The sequence below is a fragment of the Lagopus leucura genome, unplaced genomic scaffold (assembly GCF_019238085.1).
Source record: "Lagopus leucura isolate 7727_CA_CO unplaced genomic scaffold, USGS_WTPT01 Super-Scaffold_810, whole genome shotgun sequence".
NCBI classification, from domain to species: Eukaryota; Metazoa; Chordata; class Aves; order Galliformes; family Phasianidae; genus Lagopus; species Lagopus leucura.
In genome coordinates, this window is record NW_024962261.1 from 1,781,209 (window position 1) to 1,797,475 (window position 16,267).

The following is a 16,267-nucleotide window of genomic DNA, read 5'->3' on the forward strand; positions in this document are numbered from 1 at the left end:
GGGGGGGGGAACCAAGCATACAAAAGAGAAATCTTTAGGGCACAAATGCTTCTTCAGGTCACCTGGGCTGCCGGAAGGGAAGAAAAAACTCTTATCTTTTTTGGATAAGCTCGTGTCAATTGCCAGGGGCTATCCAGGGAAACACACTGAGAAAGGCTTTTTGGAAGAATCAGATGAAGCTTGTTTTACTGGATAAGCATCAGGGGAGTTGTACATTCCTAGTCAGAAAAAATTACATATACAGACAGCTTTTGTTGTCTTCAGATGCTTTCTTTCAAATTGCTTTAGGTCTGAACAAATGCTTTGCTTTAAAAAGTTTGGTTGTTGGCTGCTCCCATCATGGCTCTGTAAGAGAATTAAATCACATGACTTGAACATAAAGTCAGTCTTGGTGTGGTAATTGCAGTGATTACACAACAGACCATACCCAGACTGTAGGTAGGAATAGTAATTTTAATGATTTCATACAAAGAGGCATGACAAGAGAATGAGAATACAACTGAATAAGCTAAGGAGTGGATGAAGAGTGCAGGCAGCCTACGAATTCTGACAATGCCTCTGTTAGAATGCCTCTAATTTTATTCCATATTTGAATAAAAAAAAGATTTTAATTAAATCAACATGTTCCTATGATTCAATGAATGCAGGTTTTGTACAGTTAACTGCTCTAAGGACAAAGAAGATTTTAACTCTGCCTTCCAAGTTTGCGCATAAACACATTGACCAAAATGGAAAGGCAGTACACTCAATTTCAACTATAAAAATGCAACAGTCATCTTTCTTCATATATGTTAATTCTTCTAATATGCCACTCTTGTAATCACAAAGTTCACCTTGTCCCACCTTCTCTTTTCCTTTGCTCATACTATCTTTTAATTACTACAAGAGTGAGTACAGGCCACAGTGGAGCATCACCCAGCTAATAAAATGACATGATAGAAGTAACATTTAAGATGAGAAAATAAGCACAATTTCAGCATGTGCATAAACAAACCCAATTTGTTTCAGAACATGTCCAATTACTGGAGCTGAGCACTACATGCACTTCAGAAGTGAAAATAAAGGCTCCTATAGGTGTACTTTCTTCACTGCTTGGTGACTGTGAACAAAACTATGTATGCAGGTATGCAGCAGCTTAGATTTTTCAAGAAAACAAGAAAAATTGATTTTCAGCTTTGGATGAGGTGTATTTCAACTGACTGGGCTCCTAAGAGCCAAGATGGTATATGAGTCTAACCAATGCACTGCCATGACTCTCCTATAGTCACAGAATCATTGAAGCTGCAAAAAAATAAAAATAAAACAGACATCAAAGATCATCAAGGCTAACCACCACTATCAGGTTCCCATCATTAAACCATGCCCTTAAGGATTACGTATCTCTTGACTACCTCCAGGGCTGGGGACTCCACCAATCTCTGGGGAGCCCGTTCCAACGTCAGATCACTCACTCTGAGATATAAATCTTCCCAACATCCAATCTAAACTTCTCCTACATAACCTGAGTTGTTGATATGGTCTGCAGCTTTCAGAAAGTGTTTGTGAAAGAGCCTAGAACAGAGAGAAGGCATCCTGAAAATCTGCTGTGTGCATGGTTGTATGCTTTCAAATGCATTTGTTTAGCTCAAAGTCTAAATATTAAAACAAGTGTTCTTTTCCAACTTTCTAAAGTATTTTACAAGAGCTTTACTAGATAGTAGTATGAATGAAACACTGATCAATCCAGATATATGACACTGCAAGGTAACAATAAATACAGCTTTATGACATTTTGCATTATTCTGTGAGGTTTATTAAGGTATTTTTTAATCACACACAAAATTGAAAACTAACACCAGGCAGCTCCAAACTGTTTTATTTTTCCTAATTTTGAATAATTAACTACAGACTCACAGAGCTTTTCAGAGAACATTGGGAAAGATTTAAAAGCAGCTTTCAGAACAACTAGAATGTGACTAGACTTGTATTCCAGTCTGATTTTTTATTAATTATCTATTAAAAATGTTCTGTGAAAACATGATGTGCCTCTCATTCACTTTTTATAGGTTCCCCAACCATAATTCAAGAAATTGTTTGAGCTGCATCTTTAAAGAGTGTTTTCTTCAGGCTTTGCTGTATTACATTCTCACCTTACTTCTAAGAAGATTTTAAAATACACATAACTATGTTTATAGTTACACAGCTCAACAGATATTAGTCTCATAAGACTAAACATCTCTTTTATAAAAACGTAGATATACAGATAGCAAAATTAAAAGTGACAGTGAATTTCAGTACCTGCAACAAAACTCAAAAACACCAATGTGTACCTTTCAGATGTGCTTGTCAAGCATTACTGTAACTAGAGGCATATTTTCACACTTCTCAAGTGTTTTTTTTTTAATCTTCTGATCTGAAGCTTTCCTTTATCTCTGTGAGCCTTGTATTTTTTACATATTGTCCTGTGCACAAGCACTAAGTGTTTGTTTGTTGATCATGCACTTTTCCTGCTTCAGAAAACCAACTTCCATCTGTATTATTTTACAACATACATACAACGCACAGGAAAAACAAACGTAATTCCCCAGGACAGGAAATATGCCTTTAAGTTTGTAAAACATCCTCTCCACATACAGCACTCTATAAATATTTCATCAATGCTGGCATCACCCCAGAAGTTTTCTGATCTGCAGGATGGGGCTGAGAAAAGCAGAGACTATGAATGCGGGAGACATCAGCTGCTGAGTTGCAGGTTAACCAGTTTTAAGAAGCACTCTCTGAAGGTGCAATAAATTCAGACAATTATTCGCTATATTACTCAAAGGCCTTGACTTCTAATTCACATTTCTAGGCAGATTAAACAATATACATTGATTCAGGAGAGTTTTAATAATAAACAATTAAAGGAGACAAAGAGTTCAAGAGGCTGTCGATGGGAGCCATAACCTTCACTTCTCAGGCAGTTCCAGATTCAGCAGGGTGCTTCATTATTCCTGACACACCTGATGAAATTTCATTTAACGCACCCACACTCCCTACCTAACAAATAGCTTTTACCAACACCCCACCATCACCTTGCTTCAAAGGATGACACAAACAGAAATATGCAGAGCCATCCATAGCAAACCCCTCCTCTTTAGCATTTGTGGGAGAGGAATGGCAAATGAAATGCTAAGAAGGAAAGCAAAGGACTTTTTCTTTTTTTAATCAAATCTCAATGTTGTAATTACAAATATCTGATAAAGCACTACAACTTTTTTTGCATGAGCAACAGATAGAATCCTTACTTTGTCTCATAAATCAGCGAATATTTATGACACAATCATACAGCCTGTCAGCCAAATGATCCATTTTGTTCTGAGACTGTCAAGAACAACATATTTATTAAGGAATTATAGTTCAGTTTCTCAACTCAAATATTTTCTTCAGAAAGTGCAGACTTTTCCAATGAAAGCCTGCAATATGCCAACATGACAGCACAGGCGAGTTCAAGCTGCCACTGATTTTACTGTAATTTAACCAACAAAAGAGTCTTCAAGACTAACTGCCAGTTTTTATGAATATTAAGGTGATTATCACAGAACAGTACAGATGACACCTACTTTCTTCAAAGTACCAACACACACTTAATCCCAACAATGGAACAGTATTAACTTTCCAGTCTTGTTAGATGAATTTACAAGCACATCTCCTAACAGCAAGACATTTCCAGTACCAATATAAAATTATACATACATATATGGAAGCTTATGGAGGTATCTATAGAATTAAACTCAATTGCTTTTATTGCAAATAAAGTGGAAGTGAATATAAGCATGGGACACTCCAAATTACAGTGTGACTGTAATTTACTGCATTAAGTGCTTGAAGTTCTCTCCCTGATTGAAATTTCCTCTGCCTTTCGAAGACAGTCCCTTCTTTAGGGATAGCAGAAAGGAAAGAAACAAAATAACATTCACTTCAAGGAGCGTCCAATTTAAAAACCATGAAAATGCAGTACTGCCAGACTCCTCTGGCTGCAAGGACTGTCCCAGGACTCAGGACAGCCCAGTAATAAATTGAGCTATGTTTACCATTGCAATTAGGTGAAGGCTGCCTGAACCTTTTCTTTCTTCGTCCCCAGCTGGCACTCCCTGTTCTGGGTTCTCCACAGCTTGTTTTCCTGCCTGAACCACAGGGAACCCAGAGCTTGAGAACATGCCCTGAACTCCCTGAATGGCCTCACCCAACACACAGGCCTCAAGCATTGATAAAATGCATCCGTGGAGCAAGGCCCAAACCTAAAATCTTAAGTCTTAAATCACCACCACTAAAATGGCAGTGAGATTTTAACCACGTTGTTGCAATAGCCTAAAAAAAAAAAGAGGATCTGAGCTTATTTATTACTTCAGATTAAACTCAAATTCACACCACCACCACTGTACAGAAAAGCAAGTGAGATGAAGGTGACTGGAAATGAGCTGCCCAGCTTCTCTGTCCCACTGTCAGAGCACTCATATGATGAGCAGAAGTCATAGTTTTGGCCTGTTTGCACATATTGCACTCATTTTACTGAGGAAAAAAAAAAAAAAAAAGCAACAAAAACCTTAAAATGCCACAGCATGTATTAAAATGCACACACACAAAAAAAACATAATAGGAAATTTAATGCAGACATGACTCTTGCTATCATAGAAGACAACTGCAGAAACAAATTCAAGAACACCTTCCAAATACAAAGATAAGAGCAAGCCAACATAATCTGTCCAGGGAAAGAACCAGACTGCTCAATTTTGTTTATTTAAAAAGGTGTTTGAATAGAGGGTAAAAAGGAAGTGTTGTTAAGCTATCCCCTTGTTAGGATGTAAGAGTTTTGACACTTGGCCTATCACGACATTGACACAAGCAAAGGAAACCATCACAAAACTAAAAAATGGCACGCAGCTGCTTGGAAAAAATAATAATAATTGAAGAGCCATTACCAGTATGTTTCTAAAAATGAGAGGACATTTCAAGAAAGCTCTTGCTGTCCTCAATAACTTCCATTAAAAGACCTTCATTAATGAGTTGTATGTAGAAATACAACAGTGTAGATCCTAAGTTGGGAAAGATTATGAGCCCTTATGGGGCAACAAAAAGAGTAAGGAACGTTAATAAGAGAAAATTCAATACACATAAATGTAAAGTACTATGCTCAGGAATAAGAAATCAAATGCACAAATATGAAATGGAGAAAAATTGGCGAGGCAGCAGTATTATAAAAAGAACCTGGAGGACATGTGGACTGCAAAATGGATTATTTAAAAAAGAAATTAAAAAACAGGGAAGCATTGTAGGCAGTATTAGTGACAATGTTTTATATATAAAACCAAGCAGTATGTATTATATTAAAGAAGAGGTAATTATTTTACTCTGCTCAGTTCTATCCTTTGGTCTGAACACTATTTTTGTAAGACAGAGAAAAGCCAAAGAGTCCCCTGGCAAGAATAACTGAAGGTCTGGAGTAAAAGAAGACGCACCACTAAAAAAAATAGCATTTTATTTTCCACCAAGATGAAGACTTAATGGAAGTAAGCAAGAAAAAACATAAGATGCCTTGCTCTTATTACTTCCACCTTTCAACTTCTTAGACAGGCACAGTTTACGTTCTCATCTTTCTGAAATTGTAAGAGAAATATCCCAAAGCTTAAAGAAATCAAGATTTCTGAATGAACATATCTTTTGTTAGTCTGAGGAAGACCTCTCTTAATAGATAAAATAATAGTAAATCTGACCATTATTTACCTTTAGCAACTTGAATTTAAGAGGTCTGTGCCTCAACCAGACAGACACCAGAGAAGAAACTTCAGCTTCAATGCAACCTTTCTGTTCTTTTGCACATCCAGGGAACAGGAGTCAAGCAGCCCCAACCACAATCACCACTGCTGAGATACCCTCAGTTTGCAGCTACAGGATGTTCATGGAGAAGACTTATCCACCTAGACTTTTTCCTCAGGATTGTACCCTTTTCTACACCTGCTATGTGCATGGAAGGATCACCATTAAGTGTCTCTCCCCAAATGCAATGCTGTCCTGAATCATATGATCATATATTTTTAGCCTCAAACAGATAGCAGGCTCCAGGATGTGGTATAATGTCAGGCTGCTGCAGGAGGACAGTCTGCGAGTCTGCAACTGCATCTTCCTGCAGTAACCTCACAGCGTAATCCATCACTGACATTATTCTCCCGTGGGTGGGCCAGGAGATTGCTCTGTATTGCAGGACAGCCATTTAAAACAAACTTCGCACAATTAGAAGAATAATTTTCTGTTCCTCACCTTCTGGATACTCACCATCATAAAATGGCATATCTCAGCCTTACATTTAGTGGTAGCAGTCTGTGGAAGCTGTATATATGTATTAGTGACTTATGTAGTGCTCTGAGATAAAAATTCAAGATCAAACAAAAATTAAAACTATAATAACATGAGGCTAGATGTCTCAAAATGAGCAGCCAATAATCAGTGAGTACTTCTGCCTTTCACCTTTCTTTGTCCTACTGCCATTGCTAAAACTACATATTTTCTTGGGTTTGTGGGACTTAAATCCCATGGCACTGGGCACCAAAGAAGCTACACATTCTTCCTCCAGGAACACCTGTACTGTGAATTGGCAAGTGAAACCATAAGGCATGTACTGATCGACAACAAAACAGCAAATAATCAAATGGCTACTCATTACAAAAACGATGCTCTATTTTGTACAACAAAAATTCAAAGTTCTTCCAGACAAAAATTAGTAAATCGATGAACCAATGATCCAAATGAGGACAAATTGAAAATGGTGGTTAGTATGTAGCTACATTTCCCAACTTACGAGAAAGTTACTGGGAAGGCAAGATGAACATTCAAAACTTAGATAAGTAGACATCCTGTTTTCTGCTTTTGGAAGACAAGTTTGGTCTTTCTGTGCCAATGTTCCCTCACATGGCAACTTATACAAGCCTCAGGTTTCAATACCAGCACACACCTTTGCCACTTCAGCTAATTCAGTATTTCACAGCTGTTTGTAGGCTTCATCTCCAAGACAGGCATTTCACCACCAGCTTGCCAGCCAGTTGCTGGCAGCAGAGGAATGGCAATCCTTCACCCAAACTCAATAAAACCCTTCCACTTCCTGACCTTCTTCTCCAAAGCACCCTGTTCCAGCTCTGCTCCCAGCTCCCATTCCTTGTCCAAACCTCTGACCCCCAGCACTGGCCCCACAGACCTCCTTAACCCTTCTGCCTGCCCACCTTCACACCTTCTCACCATGCCGCAATTCCAGCACGCTGCACCCACCCAACCCTTCACACCAATGCTGCTTTTCCACGTTCCTGACCAACGCAATTTGTCCCAGCTCTGGGTGGAAGTCTGCTCCTGGCCTCAGGTGACTGCAGACCCTGGTTTGCACACTCAAACCCATTCACAGACCATGTCCCCCAGCACTCTCAACACAGACAAAATATGCAGAGACTTTGGACAGTAAGCCCTAGGCACATGCAAATTGCTTTCTGAAAGGCTGCATCCTGGCTAAATTCAGGTGCTTTGTCATGCAAATAGAAAAAGGCACATCCTTGGAATAAAATCCAACATCCATTCTCAACCAAATCTGTCAATCAAAGAAGAAGATGCAACTGCTTATCCACCATAAAAGTTGTGAGAGCTTTGGAACGCTGGAATATACATCTTTTCTTTGTCTCATTTTGAAAACCTGCCAAAGCATTTCAGCTTAAACTTTATAAACACCAAAATTAAACAAAGCAGCACAAGGTTTATATGCACCACAGTAAATTTTCCACCCAAACAGGTAGTTTGGTGAATTAATAAAAATCTTGTTTGGCTACTTCAATACTTGCGATGCTACCATATTGCTATAATTTCAGCACAATGAATTATTAATATATGCTGGTTTCCGTTAATTACTGTCTCCTCCAGGAAGATTTAATTACCTCTTAACCAAGTCCATACCATGCTCGCTGCAGCCCAGGGTACATCCGCGGCACCCAGCGGGTCTGAGCGGCCTCCAGCAGTCCTTGCTCTTCAGCAGAAGTTTGTGTGGTGGCAGAGCCCAAAAAGGTGCAACTCCACACCTCACAGTGTTAAAAAAAAAAGTTAAAGAAAAGTATGGGAGGGGAAAAAAAAAAAAAAAGAAGAAGAAAAACCCACAAAACAAAACTGTAGGAAGACCGAACAAACAGAAGAATCACTGTAGAAACTGAATTTTTTACCCTTGGTTCAAGACCGATAAAGTACTTTCATAAGCAAACACGAAGTTGGGAGCACATTTCAGCAGACCACTATAGTGACGCACATTTCTATGGGCAACTCCAGCTACTGCTCTGTCAGTATCTGTTACATCTACAGTGCAAAGCCAATTGTTCTTAGAGGGTCTGAAGCGCAGCATGCGCATCTTTTGGAATGCCTTCATTCGCTCTCCAAAATACCTGTATGCAGTATAAAAGAATATCCAAAACACAGTGATCAACCACAAGTACTGAGAAATAGTTATTCCTTCCAGAACCTTCTCCTCTGCGCCCTTCCTGATTAAAAAACGTATTCTTCTGAAGCAGACTGCCAGCCCTGCAAACTTCTTGTTGTCAAACGCAGCTGTGATATATTTCCCAAAAGTTAAACATGATGGATGAAATCAGCGTGCAAACATCAAATCTGAATTTTGTAAAGGAGTGCAGGCTAAAGTACCAACTTTGTTTTTGAACAGAATACAGGAGAGTTCATTGTGCCCTCCATCTCCTGAAACCTGAAAAGCTAGCTCACCGTTTCTCAGTAAGGAGCAGAAAATTTATCACTGATGACAATTAATTTCATTCTATATCTTACTTCTTATGTCGCTTACGAGCACTGTAGTAGAGATGGATAACATCACTAATTTATTACTGCAAAGTCATGCAATGCTATCTTTCTGAATTTGAAGAAAAAGGAAAAAGAAAAATCAAAAGAAATATGTCCAAAAACACACATATCTTCCAAAGCCCCAGGAAATCTCAGTTTTTCTAAACAGTGGTAGAATGAAATGAGAGAATCATTGGTGAGTTGTCCCCTGTTTATGGAGAACCCCATTGGCATTAACAGAAACGTGACATAAATTGTGTAAATTTCACTTTGCTTTCCTGCTGGGGAAGAGATTTAAATCCATGCAGGCAACCACACTACTCATAAATGAGCCATTCAGGCACACCAACCAACACAGACTTGAGGGAAACAACAAGGTGAAGCCTTTTTCCTTCCAAGAAGCAGCAAGCATGATGGAACTGAGCAAAGTGCCCATCTTTTCTCACACTATCAACTGGTGAGACCAAACTGGGAAGATGTTTGCATCAGCAAAGCAAGCACACTGTGACAGCAGCAATCAAGTGGTCCCACTTTCTTGAGGTTTTCTGCCACATCAAACTGAAGAGCAATCAACCACTGACCCCCGTGGTTGCTCCTGTGCTGTTATTTTGATCATGCATCTTTTGATATTTAAAGGAAATCACAGCTGATAGTCACCTAGTAATTCTGGAACAAGATCTGCATGTATGCTGAGCCCCAGCAAAGCAAAGGCATTTTGGGGAGAAAAAAAAAAGAAAAAAGAAAAAATTGAAAAGAATGAAAAAAAAAAGAAAAAAAGTGAAAAAAAATGAAGAAAAAGAAAAAAAATGAAAAAAATTGAAAAAAATGAAAAAATTGAAAAAAATTGAAAAAGAAAAAAAAAAACAAAAAAAAGGAAAAGAGGGAAAAAGAGGGAAAAAGAGGGAAAAAGAGGGAAAAAGGGGAGAAAAAGGGGAGAAAAAGGGGAGAAAAAGGGGAGAAAAAGGGGAGAAAAAGGGGAGAAAAAGGGGAGAAAAAGGGGAGAAAAAGGGGAGAAAAAGGGGAGAAAAAGGGGAGAGAAAGGGGAGAGAAAGGGGAGAGAAAGGGGAGAGAAAGGGGAGAGAAAGGGGAGAGAAAAAGGGGAGAGAAAAAGGGGAGAGAAAAAGGGGAGAGAAAAAGGGGGAAAAAAAGGGGGAAAAAGTTGGAGGACCAGTTAAAGTGTGAAAGACCAGAGCAACACGAAACCATTAATTTTTTCAGAATTTCAGTTTGCTTATGGCATAAGTTTTGTTGTTGTTGTTTTTTCTATTTGTACTTTCTATCTTTAAGCATTATTTATAGGTGAATAGCTCTATTTCCAAATCCCTGTGGAAGTGCTGTTGGAAAGGATGCATGACAAGACACACAAAGCCGTGTGGTCCTACCCTTCTTTCTCCAAGACCAGAAGCTTAGAAACTTGAGCCACTCAGTTAAACGACAGGGAGTCCAAGTTCCTTAAATCTGAATTAATCCAATTTTACAGAATAGGAAAAACGCATTTGCCACAAAGAGATAACAAAGAATGCTATGAAGAAATTCAGCCTTTTTTCTCCCACAGCTTACATGAAGACTTGTCTGTCCCTGGCCAAGTCTGGACAGTGGAAGAGGTGATGCTGGAACACAGCTGTCATGCCCACCATGTGGTAGGGGTAGCCCAGACCCAAACGAAACCACAGCTGCTCCAGAATGGGAGAAATGGGAGAAAAAGCACGCTTTCTTAGTTCATCTTCTATGCTCTTTACAGGCATCATGCCTTCATTGTACTACTTTTCGAGCAACACTGTACATCTCAGATACAGAACCTGGTATTATTTCTCTGGGAATGACTGTCCAAACTTCACATTTGTTGTTCAGCAATATAATAGAGGTAATTTACCCCAAAAGTCGGGTGGGAGGGGCAAAGAGAAAGACCATAGAATGAACATTGCTTTGGAACTGATAATTTGCCAGGGGGTACTGTAAAAATGACTTGCAAAACTTGTTCACTTTATTTAATAGAGATGACATAACCTCAAACAAGATAAATATTAAAGGCGGCACACAGCGAGATACCACATTAAAAACATATTTGGTGCTGAATCAGTCTGTAAAATATACAATATATCACATCTTTGACTGAAATAAAATGCGAACAACACACACAGCTTCCACACTGGTAAAATGCTCCTCAGGAGCCTCTTCACATGCTCACATGTCCTCACGAGGAACACGTGTGTTCTGCACACCCAAACCCCATTGCGCTTACTCAGTCATTGCAAGTGCATTCAGACCTGCCACTGGCTGCTCAATTTGGCTACTTAAATCTCAAGGAGACTACGACTAAAAGTTGCATGTTTGGATCTAAGAACTTTGAAAATTCAAATTAAACACAGTTATAATCTCATTCTTCTTGACTAAGTGACTGCCTAATGCCTCAGACATGCATGTTTTCTCCAATTTCCAAACAGACCAGACCCTACGCAGAAGTCAGGGCTGTGTTCTCACAGAGACCTTTAATCTGATGGTAACTTTTCAGCGCAGAGCAAGAACTCGTGCATCATCTCGGGAGTAGCACTGCACAACCGTGGAACAGCTTCACAAGGAAAAATAACGCAACTCCCCAAGAAAAGTATGAGGACCGCAACGACGGAATCTGCTCTGCTAGGGGATAAGTTCAAAGGATGGGAAAGAAGGAATAAATCTGGAGGGTAACGGCGTTCGTCGGGGGAAAAGAATCCTTAGAGGAAGCCTGGGAGATGAAGGGGCACGTCTAAGTTGCTGGCTGAGCCCGTCGCTACGCCGCTGCCCCCCACTGCTCCCGGCCAGGCCGTGCCCGTGCCCTGGCAGCAGCCCATCCCGGCTCCGCAGCGCGCATCCCGTCCGCGCGCACCCAGCGCCGCGAGGGAGCCGGCGTCCGCAAATCGAACAGCACCATCTAGCAGGGCCCCGCAACTTTGCCGAGCAGGGCAGATACTTCTCAGCAATACGGCGGCTCGACAGCCCTGCCTGGAAAAGTAGCGCGCCTTTTAGCACCGCACGCGACGTTACGATGGCTGGAACACGGAAGACAGACCGGCCGCAGAAGGAACGGAGGGACCGAAGGCGCCGCGAACTTCCCGCGCCGGTCTCGGAGCGGAGCGCCGCGGCTCTGCCCCGCCGCGCGGCGTGCGCCGCCCCCGCGGTACCCCGACCAGCGCCCGCGGGGCGCTCCGCAACTCCCCGGCGGAGAACGGCTGCTCCGCACCGCGCCGCCCGCAGTCGCCGCCGGAGCGCTCCGCCCGCACACCGCCGGCAGCCACCAGTTGCTCGGCCGCGCCGTGTCCCGCCGTCCCCGCGGCTACGGAGGGGCCGCGCGGCCCGGGCTCGGCGAGACCGCCGCAACGTGAAAACTTTCGAGGCGGCTCGGTGCGCGCCTCCCCAGGGCTCGGCGGCGCGGCGCTCCCGGCCCGGCGCGACGAGGTCCCGGCCCGAAGTTGGGAGCCGGGCGCCGCCAGAGCTCCGCGCCCCGCGGCCGCCGCGCTTTGTTCCCAACTCGTCCCCGCGCCGCGCCGCCTGCTCCCGGCTCCGGCCCCGCCGAGCGGCGCCCGGGGCGCCGCACCCCCCGCGGGGCAGCGCGGGTCCCACTCCGACCGCTCCCCGGCGCCGCGCGGCCACGCGGCCCGAGCGCGGCCGCCCCCGGCGAAAAGTTGTTGGGCGCGGGGCTGGGGACGGCGGCGGGGCCGTACTCACTTCTCCCGGGCCTGGCTGTCGGACGGGACGCTGCTGTTGCTCTTGCCTTTGCCGTACATGCCTGCGGAGAGCTCCGACTGTCACGCACCTGTCAACCCATCACAGCCTCCCCGGGAACAGCCCCGTCGCCATGGCGACGCCGCCACACACACAGCCCATTGGCCGGCCGGGCCCGAAGCCACGCCCCCCCGCTCCGTGACGGGCAGGCGGGAGCCGGGCGGGCTGCTCCCTCCTCCCCCCCCGCCGCTCCCCCCGTCCCCTTCTCCTCCCTCCTCCTCCTCCCCCCTCCCCGCTCGCGCTCTCCCTTCCCCGGCGCAAGGGGGAATTAGAAACGGTTCTAGAAGGATTTTAAACAACTGGCTGTTCCGAGCGCCCGCCACCCGCCCGCCGCCGCTGCCGCCGAGGGGGGAGCGCGGCGGCGAGCGGCAAAACGCGGAGCGGACTGCAGCCGGCGGCCGGGCCGCTCCCTGCACGGAGCCTGCCCGCGGCCGCGGAGCCGAGTCGCCCCCAGCCACGACGCCCCGCCGCGCCGAGGGGCTCGGGCGCTGCCCTCCGCCGGGCCCGGCCGCCCCTCGCAGTGCCGGGGTGCCGAGGTCGGGCGCGCAGCCCCGCAACGCGGCCGTGGGCGGCGGGGGGCCGTGGGGCGGCAGGGAGCGCCTCCTGAGGAGAAACCTGTCCTTGGGGAGACGGAGGGGAACGCACGGTGGTGTGAGGGAAATCGAGGAACTGCGCTAGGGGGTTTGAAGGCTGTGCACAGAGACGGGGTCACGCAGCGCTCTGCTCTCCTTCCACGCCTCGCTCTCCTGAAGTACGGCCCCACATCTGCCATCCTTTGGTACCCGCTCACCTCTACTAACACACAGCTGACCCGAACCCACCCCGTCGTGCCGCCCGAAGGCTCTCGGTGCGCCGTCCCCGGCGCTCCCAGCGCTCTCCGGCCAGGCCCCGCCGTGCCAAACCACCAGACAACACCTGGGGCGGGAAGTTGTGCGCGGCACGGACCGCCGGCATCTGTTTATCATTGTGAGAGCCGCAGCAAAGCGTCCTGTGGATCCTGAGCTGCAAGAGCAAAGGAAATGGTTGGGGAGGTGAAATTGTTTTGGGGGGGATTAGGAGAGCATTAACGAGCGACTGGAACAAATTAGCGATGGAGCGGTAGAGACAACAGGAAGGAGCAGAACGCCAAGGAGTCCTGCACGGCCGGTGGCTGCACGCAGACCGTTCCCCACTGTTGACTCCAGTGGGGTGGGATTTGTGCTTTTGCAACTCGCTGCAGTAAATCACCAGATTAATGCAAGCTGCAACAAAGGCCACTGTATGCCAAAGTTGTCTGCCGGCCCCGGGCTTTTGCCCCGCAGTGTTTTTCATGCAGGTCGGTGGGATGGAGTGATAGAGGTGGGTCTGCTGGATGGTGCCAGCATCAGCCCAGGCCTCTGCACTGCCACCACTCCTGCCCACATCCAGGTCACACCACCTGCAGTGGGGGAAGAGCTGTCCACAGAGCTCTGGTGGGAATAGGAAGGAAGCGGGCAACTGGAGAGAATGAGCATTAAGGGAGAGGTGGGAAGGGTGAGGGAGGCCGACACAGGAAGAGAAGGAGGTGTAAATGGCCATGGGGGAGAAGAGAAAAAGGAAAGAGAAAAGCACAAGAACAATGCACAGTGAATGTGGGTGATGAAAAAGGGAAAGGACTGTGGAGAGAGAATCTGAGAATGGCATGTAAATGAAGAGCCAACCAAAAGGATGTGTTTTTCCTGCATTCATACCGAATAATACTTACATGTCTTGTAGCATGGAGTTCACATGAAGGCTAGCCATGTGACTGATTGTATTCAGTGTGAATACAGGGAGCGGAAAATGGCACAAAGAAAGAAAGGCAGAGAAAGAATCAGAGCAGAGAACAAAGAAGGACCTGGGTTGTGGGTAAAATACAAAAAATAACGGTAGTCTGAGGGAGGAAAATAGTGAACATGGACACGCTCAGGCAAATGCACACAAGATAGGTAACACTTATTTTGGTTCAGATGCTGCAGTCCTGAGTACAATTTTCATCTGAACGTTTGCTTACCCATGTGGAACAGCCGTTGCCGTCCCATCAGAGACGTTGGCTATCTCCTGTCCAAGGCTTCGTATTGCCGTGGTATCAGCACAGCTCTCACATGGAGCTGGTAACAGCAGTGAAGTGGTTCCTGGCTCTTCTCTGTGTCTTCCTCTTTTCCCTCTTTATTTATTTTCTGCAAAATCTCTCTGGCTTGCCTCAATAGTTTTGATTGATTTGTTTGTGGCTTGAATGGCGGGGGGCTATTTTGAGAAGATGGCTATGTCAGTGGTGTGTTGCTCTTGCAGGGGGAAAAGTTGCTATGTGGAAAAGAACTACATTGAGGTGTTTCCTAAAAATAAAATGAGATTGCTCAGTGTCCTTTGGATATGCATTCCATCCATGAGAAGATTTTCACAGCTGAAAATGCTTTGTTCCCATTTTTCATTTGCATTCTTATGATTTATTTGGTTCTGAAGGACTGCAGATGCCTTGGATGTTCCTAGATCAAATGATGGTTGGTGGGCAAATTGGAGCAGGGTGAACTTCTAGAGGGCAGCATTGGATGTCCAGAATTGAGCAGGGTGAGTCTGCTTCCAGGGGCAGTGTTAGAGCTCCTTCTCTGCACAGGTATGACCCTGGACGACCATTAGCATTCGGGTGATGACTTTGTAATTTTGCTTAGAGATCCTTCAGTGAGATACAGACATAATGCCAGTATTTATTCATTTATTATGTGTATGAAAAACAGAGGGCAACCCAGAGTTTGATCATAGGACTTTGCTGTAGATCTGCCAAGCTAACATTACAACTGCCTCTGCAGAAATTCTATGGGAGTATAGTATCCTTTGGAACAACTCAAACAAAGCGCTACCCTGTGGATACAAGAGTTGCCAAGCGAACAGGTACAGTAACACAAAAACATCCTGTGGTCTTGTGAAGTCTTATGTACCATTTGTCCTGTTTGAAAGTCTTTCTGCACATCTAGTATCTGTATCTGTGCCCACGCTCAGATCATTTCAAGCACAAACACGACACTTAATAGCAGCAGTTGTATCTCATGAGGCCAATATTGTAATTAATGAGATTTGAGACACATATACTGAAACAAATTTAAGTTTCTGATGTCAGAAAGGAAGATCCAGTGTTTGTTTAAAAGGGGGATGAAGGGGTGGCTGTACTTTAAAGCTTCTCAGTCCAACGCTGGAAAGGAATTCACAATGTATTTTTAGAGTGTTATAAAAATCTCTTACATAATGCTGATTAATTCTTAGGTTTTATGGAAGAGCACTGGGCTTTGTGTGTAAGAGTGTTGACCAGCTAAGCCACTGAAAAGGGCTGGTTTGGGCTGGATTTTTCTTGGACTGCTTAGGTACAGAATGCTGCAATTATTCAATTATTACAAGATTTTGCTTTTGTTTGGGCGTGTATGAATATTTCTCTGGAAACTGCATCTTATTCTTGGAAGTCTTTATCATTTTAAAACATATGCTATGTTATATCACCCTGTCGGAGATATGGGATAGCTACAAACTGTTGGTGTGGGTTTTTGTTCCTCTCTCTTGCTGCAGCTAGTTACATTATGGATTAACATTGAGAATGTCTGCAGTGAAACATTACTCCTGTGGCTGTATAAGACTTACTTAAACAATGTAACTTGTATTACAGAATCATGATTTTCCTCATATACTTGCA

The 16,267-nt window shown here is 44.4% G+C and overlaps 1 protein-coding gene across 2 annotated transcripts in view; it reads right to left on the reverse strand.

The window, feature by feature from the left end:
* Positions 1 to 12,698, reverse strand: part of SSBP2 (single stranded DNA binding protein 2) — a 158,829-nt gene extending 146,131 nt beyond the window's left edge. For both annotated transcript variants that reach the window (XM_042866320.1, XM_042866319.1), the window contains exon 1: positions 12,535 to 12,698. In XM_042866320.1, the coding sequence (XP_042722254.1) occupies positions 12,535 to 12,593 (59 nt within the window). In that variant the 5' untranslated portion in view covers positions 12,594 to 12,698. The remainder of the gene's footprint in view (positions 1 to 12,534) is intronic.
* Between the last annotated feature and the right edge of the window lie 3,569 nt (positions 12,699 to 16,267).